At 41.7% G+C, this 8,645-nt stretch overlaps 1 protein-coding gene across 1 annotated transcript in view; it reads left to right on the forward strand.

The window, feature by feature from the left end:
- The window catches only part of TMEM231 (transmembrane protein 231), a 36,435-nt gene extending 28,562 nt beyond the window's left edge, over nucleotides 1-7,873 (forward strand). Inside the window, exons 3-7 of the mRNA XM_004470914.5 lie at nucleotides 1,466-1,594; nucleotides 1,923-2,066; nucleotides 4,033-4,114; nucleotides 5,125-5,230; nucleotides 6,085-7,873. Of these exons, the coding sequence (XP_004470971.1) occupies nucleotides 1,466-1,594; nucleotides 1,923-2,066; nucleotides 4,033-4,114; nucleotides 5,125-5,230; nucleotides 6,085-6,265 (642 nt within the window). The 3' untranslated portion in view covers nucleotides 6,266-7,873. The remainder of the gene's footprint in view (nucleotides 1-1,465; nucleotides 1,595-1,922; nucleotides 2,067-4,032; nucleotides 4,115-5,124; nucleotides 5,231-6,084) is intronic.
- Nucleotides 7,874-8,645: the final 772 nt, after the last annotated feature.

Raw genomic sequence — 8,645 nt, forward strand, 5'->3', positions numbered from 1 at the left:
CCTTATCAGCCTGACAAAGCACACATAATGGAAATGGTAGAAAACAAAATTAATCAGTAGATGGAGGATTCAGATGGGCATGTTGATAACCCTCGTAGAAGCCTTTTGGGAACCCACAGTGGGAGAGAATCATTTGTAGCAACAAGATCCAGAGTGGTGCCAAGGACCACATCAGCAGTGATCACATCTCAGTAGCTGGCCTTTCCTGCTAGTAATTTTAGGATCACTATGAGGTAAAACTGTGGATGGCGAGCAGGATACCAATTTTCTTTTTAACTCCTTCTCTATGATTTATTTATTTATTATTTTTAAAAAGATTTATTTATTTCTCTCCCCTGCCCCTGCCCCAGTTGTCTGTTCTCTGTGTCTATTTGCTAAGTCGTCGTCTTTGTCCGCTTCTGTTGTTGTCAGCGGCATGGGAATCTGTGTTTCTTTTTGTTGTGTCATCTTGTTGTGTCAGCTCTCCGTGTGTGTGGCACCATTCTTAGGCAGGCTGCACTTTCTTTCACGCTGGGCGGCTCTCCTTAGGGGGCGCACTCCTTGCGCATGGGGCTCCCCTATGCGGGGAACACCCCTGCGTGGCATGGCACTCCTTGCGCGCATTGGCACTGCGCATGGGCCAGCTCCACACGGGTCAAGGAGGCCTGGGGTTTGAACCACAGACCTCCCATGTGGTAGACAAAGCTCTAATCACTGGGCCAAGTCCACTTCCCCCTTCTCTAAGATTTATGAGATGCAATTTGTCTTTTTCGCTTCACAGATCTCTTGTCTGTTTTTCCTACTTTCATGTCCATAATCTGTAAAGAATCTTTGTAATTTTAATGCCTTACCGATTTTACTTAGCTTCTCTTTTTATTTTATTGATCGGTGCTAACAGGCTTTAAAGTGATAAGATGTGATCTAACATCAAGAATTTAAAGCAAAGACATATGTGGATCTTATGGTTAAATGTATAAATAGAGCTTACTTATTGATTTTGTTTGGGAAATGTGTAATGATTAGGGCAAAGCATCTAATAGGTTTTTTTTTCTATTTTGATAAGTTGACTTCTAGCGAAGTAGAAAATTCTGATATACTGTTTAAATTTTCCATCAAACTCAGGTAGGTTTATTTAAAAAGAAAAAGAAAAAAGAACAATATCAGCAATAAAACCAACAAAAAAATCAATTGAGACTACTGAAAGAGAAAAAGTATCATGTAGATGTTTGTTGCTATTGTTACTGCCACTTCAAGTTCTTAATCAATTTGGTCTTGAACATTTGAGAAGCAAAACCAGAAAGTTCAGAGGCCATGCACATTGTATGTCTCTTTCTCTAATAATCCTCCTACAATTTAATTTTTTTCTTTTTCTTTCGATGAGGGAAATAATGCTTTGCCCATTATATATGTACATGTACAGCAGTGATGTGGATTCTTCCCAAACTTACTAAAGACCAGGGTCATTGGCCATCTTTGGGTTTCCTAGACTAGAGAAGAAGACAGGAACCAGGATGGGAAAATGGACATGTTACATTTTAAACTGGAGCTTCCCCTGCAGTCCACGGAGCATGTTCACGGTGTGCAGCTCATCTTGACTTTCTCCTACCAATTGCACGTGAGTCGATTCCTTAGGGAGGGCTGTCACCTCCCACTTGTCCTTGAATAGAGCTCTCCTTCTGAATTCTAGATAGACCCACACTGCAAAACTCTCTTTCTGAAGAGCAGTTTGGGTTTTAATTTAAGCAAATTGGATGTTTCTCAGGGATATCATATTACTTCATGTCACTCTTGATAGCTCAGAGGGTTCTGAGCAGAGTGCTTCCTGCAAGGCTAATCCAGGTAAGTGAGGGACCGTTAGGCTTCAACTTCAGGCAGGCGACTCTCAGAACTCTGAGCCCTTTGGACCTGGTCACAGTTGGTATTGACTCCCTCGGTGATTTCAGAGGATGTCGACGTTCGTGATGCAGAGCATGGCGTTTCTCCAGTCCTCCTTTGCTGTTCCGGGTTCCCAGGTGTATGTGAATGGAGACCTGAGGCTGCAGCAGAAGCAGCCCCTCAGCCATCATGGCCTGGACGTCCGATATAACGTAAGGATGCTTCTTGTTATCCAGCGCCTCTGTTTCCATACTTGGCTGTTTAACAAGTTCTTTGAAGAGGGAAAAATGTAAGTTGGAAATAGCATTTTTGTGGTGGCATAGAACCAGGACTTTGAGACATTCTTGCCAAGAATTCTTTCAAAATATGAGGTCAGAAACCTGTATTTACATCTAGAAAGAAAGAAAATATCCATCTTTATCAAATAAATAAATAGTTTATTGTTTTTGCATACACTCCAGTGCATACACACATATGTACTGGGCATATGTTCCATGTGTTCTTTTCTTAGTTCACGTAAAACTTTTCACCGATTATTGAGCATGTATTATATGCCAGCCCTGATTTAAAGGGTTTACTTGTATCATCTCATTTAATTATCATAGTAACCCTGTGAGATACCTAGAGTTGTCATTTTCCAACTCTGCAGCCACTTTCCCTACCACTTTCCACTTTGTATCTCTCCAGCCATGCTGGCCTTTTACAGTTCTTTGAACCCATGAAGCAACTTCTGCCTCAGGGCTTTGCCTTTGCTATTCCTTCTGCCAGGTTTCCCCATAGCTTATTTCCCCACTGCATTCACGTTCCTGCTCAAATATCACCTTAGCAAAGCCCTTCTGTGGCCATCCTCTCTAAAATAGCATCCCCCTTTCCTCCACTGTCCTTCACCCAGATTTATTTTTCTTATTGCCACCTGACATAGTAAAGGTAAGTTTTTGGTTGATTTATTTGCTGCCTCCCTCAGCATTAAAAGCACTGATAGCTTTTTTTTTTAGGAGGTACCATGGATTGAACCCAGGACCTTGTACATGGGAAGCAGGCGCTCAACCACTTGAGCTACATCTGCTCCCAAGCACTGACATCTTGTGTACTCTCACCCCAGGGCCTGAAAAAGGGCCGGCTCATTGTAAGCATGCAGATATATTTGTTGAAAGCGGAAAGTCTCATTTTACACATGAAGGAACTGGGGTTTACAGTGACTAATTAGTTTTCCCAAAGTGCCACAGCTTGAAAGTAACAGAACCAAGAACTCGATTTTAGGTCTATCTGAGTCTAGAGCTCATGGAACTTATAACTTATTCCAACCTTTATGTTGTCACAAGGAGGACCATTTAAGTTAGCATCTCAACTGGTCTGCTTTTGAAGATGAAAGGAGATGCTATGAATTACTGCAGGCATAAAGTAGGACTGTTCCAGATAAACTAGGACTTACAGTCCCCATAGCTGTAATTGACATGTAAGGAAAGAGGGGAAAAAAAAAAAAAGAAACTACAAGGTATAAACTCAACATAGCATTGTTGATTTAAAAGTTCATATATCAGATATTAAAGGGCAGGAAGTCATATCCCTGTAAAAAAGGTTAATATGGCTATTATTTGCATTTTATCCTATTTCTGTCTCTCCATTTAAAAGAGATGAAGAAACTAGAATGAGTCCAAAGAAGAGCAAAACAAGACAAAGGAGTTTGAAAATATGGTCTATTTTTAAAAATTAAAAGAATTATTTCTCCCATTGGAATAGAGAGGGGTCTTTTATAAACACTTAAAAAACCTGTAACAATAAAACAAAATAAAAATAAATAAAACCTGTAAGAGATCTGGCTTGAAGTCGTCTGGTAAAAAGCAATATCTATCATTTGCAAATTTTCTTGTTCCAAAGAAAGTGGTTATGTTTGACAAATTATGTAAATAAAAGTTATTTTATAAGAAACAAACGAACAAAAAACAAAACTGTAAGAGGTACATATTGACTCTGTTTCCATTCCTACTAAAGAAAGCCTGAGAGTAAATGGACTTAAATTATTGCAAGAGTTTATTCATCCTTAGAGAAAAGATTATTGATTCTGGAATATGCCACCAAGAACAAGAGGGTGGTCTCTGGGATCAGCCTGGGTGGGCAAGAGGGCAGGAGCGGAGAGAAGCAGCTCCTGTACTCACATGCGCTCCTGCCATGTGCCAGGTGTCTGTGATTGATGGAAGCAGCCCCTTCGCCCGTGACTATGACCTCACCCACATTGTTGCTGCCTACCAGGAAAGGAACGGTGAGTCATGGGTGACATTCACTGAGCTCTCCAGGACCGGCCAGGTTAGTGAGGGTAGTGGAGAAGAACAGAATTGGAATCCTTGTCATGATGAAAATGTCCACCAGTGAGCACTTACTGATGGGAGGACATGTCGTAAGCTTCCAGGATTTGTTCTTTTTCTCCTGATCGTCATACCCTCCTCTACCCCCAACTACAAATATTGTTTAGCAGGTTAGTGACAGTTAATTACCATAATTATCCCACCTCTGGCTTGTTGGTTTCCTTTATATTACATGCCTAATTGAGTTGTTCCCCACAGCACCCTGTAAAGGAAGCCAAAGAGAAATTGCTATCCACAGTTCACAGATGGGAAAAGGGAATGTGAGTGACTTACCCCACATTAGCAGTCCAAGTAGGACAGCAGAAGCATTGAAGTTTCTGGACAGAAGGCAGAGTGTGTCCATCCCTTTTCAGAGAGATTCCCAGGACCATCCCCAGTGCTTGACCCAGCACATTTGGCTGCTGCGTGGTCCAAGGTTTTCTCTAAACACATCTAAGGTGTGACTTGGCAACCAGAAGTCATGGACACGAGATACAGACATTTAACAAGCGGGGTGACTGCAATTCTAGGTTTTTCTTCCTGATTTTATGCAATACACCTTCCTGGTCTTATGTAACATACTATATTATTCTGAGTTTAAAACAAAATTTAAAAATGGCCTACAAATTAACTTTAACTGATTTTTCTTTTTAGTGGTAACATGGTATTCCTTCTCTTAGCCATTCAGCAATTGTACAAAACAGACTATTTCCAAGTTTTTGACAAAAGTATTTAATGTACTTTATTTTGACAAGTAATATGTGAGTAACTTTGCACATTCAATTTCTTATTTCTTTTGAATGTCCTCTTTGTCACGAGTTCAGAAGTGCAGAATTTGTCCCCCAGCATCAAGGACTATTTTTGCAGCCCTCAGTATTTTTTGCCAAAGGGGCCATCCTTGGACTCATGACTAATGATTTGATTGCAGTAACCACCATCTTGTCTGATGCCAACCCCATCTGGCTGGTGGGAAGGGCTGCTGAAGCTCCCTTTGTGATTAATGCTGTCATCCGATACCCCGTGGAAGTCATTTCATATCCTTTCTATTAGAGAGCCAACAAGTAGTAACTCAGCTTCTAAAAGAACAGAGGGATTCCTCTGTTGTCCCAAGTAGGAACAGATGTGGGAAGCCTTAGATTGGTGTGGGAAACAAAGGTATGTTGTTTCCATGTAAGCAAGTTACTTTCTGACTACTGGGTCATGCTGTCCCTAGAGATATACGTGCAGGTGGCTAATCTCTCTGAGAAACATAACATTCCAGCAGAACCCAGATTTGATATCTCAAGTAACCTGGGCAACAAGATTAATAAGTATATTTGTTTCAATAATATAATAGAACATTATGAGCTTTGGTAACTATCTATCCACTGTGCACTGTGTTACTTAGAATGAGGTAATGGGAATAGTTAGCTAGAATAGTTGCTGGTTCTCACAATTGCTTGGGGTATATAAAGAAGCCCCTGAGATTAATAAACTTGTCTGATGAGCTTGAGGCTTCAATGCTCACAGATCCCCTGCACCCAATCTTTCTTTGTCTTTCATTCCGGATACCCTCGCAATCTTTCTTTGTCTTTCATTCCGGATACCCTCGGGTCCATCGACTCTGACAGATTGGGAAATGCCACAAAATGATTTTGTGTTTGTCTGCTGTTCGTGCAGGTAAAAAACTCATTTCCTGTTCATATTTTCTTTCTGAGCAATTCCTGTAGGTCAGAGTCATGCATATTTATGTCTTAATTTTTTATTATCCCTTTTCTCTTAAGGGTATTAGAAACATTTGTGCTGGTTCCTGTCTGAGCTAAATCATGGGTTAACATTTACTTATTAAGTAAATAACATTTACTTATTTATTTACTTTGTCTTCTTGTGACTCCTTAACTGCCTGCACCTACCGGCCAGGATTCTGGGAGATGATAAAGTTTGCCTGGGTCCAGTATGTCTGTATCCTGCTTATCTTTCTCTGGGTATTTGAAAGAATCAAAATATTCGTATTTCAAAATCAGGTGGTGACCACAATTCCTGTAAGAGCAATGCCCCAAGGAGAACTGTACAAGGAGCACTTATCATAAGACCATTTTTGAAAACTCAAGCAGGATCTTGGCTACCTCACTGTTGTCTTCAGAGAACTGCCATCTTATGACATTTCTGAAAAGAGCCCAGTGGACATGAGAAGACTTGTGTGCTTTCCCCCTTAAGGACAGTTCTTTCCAATTTTCCTATATACAGATTCCATACCTTCTAAACACCTATAAAATCATCAGGGACTAGTTTGTAGAAGGGTCTGAGGTTTCCTGGAAGCTACAACTTACTCCCCACCACTGGAGAAAACTCCAGTCAATTCAGACATCTTGGAAAGGCCCATCTCTGGACAGGAAAGACTTCTCTCTTGAACTGAGAAACAGGCTATGCATTTCTTCCCCTTATTGTAAACCATTTTTTACTCTTTTCAGGGCTCTCATGATAAATATGCAAATCACTAGCACTTTCCACTCCTGGGCGTCTAAATTTTCCATTCAGAACTTTGATTTCCAGGATTGAGAGGCCTTTAACTGGAGAGAGAGAGGGCATGCCCATCATGTGCTTGAGGAGGGGCGACTTGAGGACAGGAGGACCAGCCACCTGCCCTCAGCCTAACGGACAGTGGTGGTGAGGCAGTTCAGCTGGACAGCCCAGTATCCCTGCCCTGCTGTGACTGGCTCTTTGCTCTGCCTTTGCCTTCTGCCTGTGCCCCTGGAATAGCAGGCTCAAGTCAGAAGTCTCCTTTCATTCACAATGCCTTGGCAGCAGTGGGGGAAGTGCAGATTGTAACAACAGGTTCTTTCTCTCTGGCCCTCACCCAGCAGCTTGGAAGATTGCCACTCCTCTTCCTTAATAGCCTTCCCACTTCCTGCGAAGGATGGGTGACAGAGGAGCTGTTGTTGGTGTTGGCTTCCACTGCCTGACAGCCGCAGAGTTTACTTTGAGGGTAGCGGGAGGCCCAGCTACTTGCAGCTCTCTTGACTGAGAAGCAGGGTGCCCATCAGAGAGGGCAGCCTCGGGGAGGACACAGGAGCAGTGAGGGAGTGAAGAGGAGGCCAGCCCAGGCACCCAGTCCAACCTGGCCATCAGCAGAATGACACAGTCTAACCAGGTTAGCCTGGTTGGCTCAGTGTCTGGAGAAGAGCCCACTTAGAATGGTTCTTTGTTGCACACTGAAGACTGATTATTCAGCCTCATATTGTCCTGTGGAAACATGCACTGTCCTCACAGGACAGATGGTCCTGCTTTATGGTGGTGAGCATGTCATTGTGGTCCATGCTTCAGTGCTCACTCACAAACACACCTCAGTGTGTGCCTCGGTTTACCTGGGATATTCAGTTCTTGGTTCCAAAGAACCTCTTCTTTCAGGCTGACCAAAACGAGAACCCAAAGCTATTTTGAAGTATTCAAGCACAAAAATCCTCTACCACTGGGTTCTCTACCTGCTCTTTCAATAACGAGGGCTGTTTATATGGCTACAATTTTTTCTTGAGATTTAAATGAAAAATGTTCTCTGGTTTAAACCACAAAAAAGAGATATGGAAAGATGGCGAAAGATGCATATAAATATTGCTTTGCATTTTATTATTTTAAAGCAAATTTTGTATAAAGAACCCATGCTGTTTTATAACTTTCTAATTAAAATGTTCAAAACGGAAGGTTGCATTTGAATTTGTGGAGGGAAAGGGGGTTGGAGGGTGGGGGGGAGGGTGGGGGCAGAAGTTACCACACTTTTCCGAGTTACTCACCAGCAGCATTGCTTTGCCAAGGCACTGCTCAGAGACCTTGGTTTTGTTAGCTCTTTGGCAAAAATCCCCGGGTCCAACCCCAAATAAATACAAGTTTTTGGTGGAATCCACATGGCATGTGGAAGCCACAGGCTGGAAAATTACAAATGTGTCTGGTGAGTATTGCATTATTTGCAGATCAGATGTTGGTAGCTTCTGAACCTGAATCATACACTGGAGTTGGAAGAGGAAAAAAGAAATATACAGGATTTTGCCAACTGAACTGGACCCCTTAGCTAAGTCAGAGTTTGAGACAATTATTCCATATTTTTGGGAAGAAAGATCCTAATTTGGCCAACTGTTTAGCCCAGTTTCTGTTTGACTCAGGTGAGAAGTAGCCTAAAACCCCTGCTTCGCTCATTGAGGCCCCTCCAAGCCCTTTTTACATCCCCTTATCCAAGGTTAATAAAGCAATTCTCTGCCATCTTTCTTTCTCTTCATATTCATGCCTTTTAAAAGTTTTGTTTCTTTCTGACCAAGAAACTTATAAATGCTTATTGGGAAAAATGTGTAAATTAAAATGTGTAAAGAAAACAACAATTGTCAGTAAGTCCATTCCGAGAAGTAATCACTATTGGAGTTCTGGCGCACATCTTTCATATCGTTTATGTTGTTTCTAAAAATTTTTGCTTTCATAACACTT

The sequence above is a fragment of the Dasypus novemcinctus genome, chromosome 18 (genome assembly GCF_030445035.2).
Source record: "Dasypus novemcinctus isolate mDasNov1 chromosome 18, mDasNov1.1.hap2, whole genome shotgun sequence".
Lineage (NCBI taxonomy): Eukaryota > Metazoa > Chordata > Mammalia > Cingulata > Dasypodidae > Dasypus > Dasypus novemcinctus.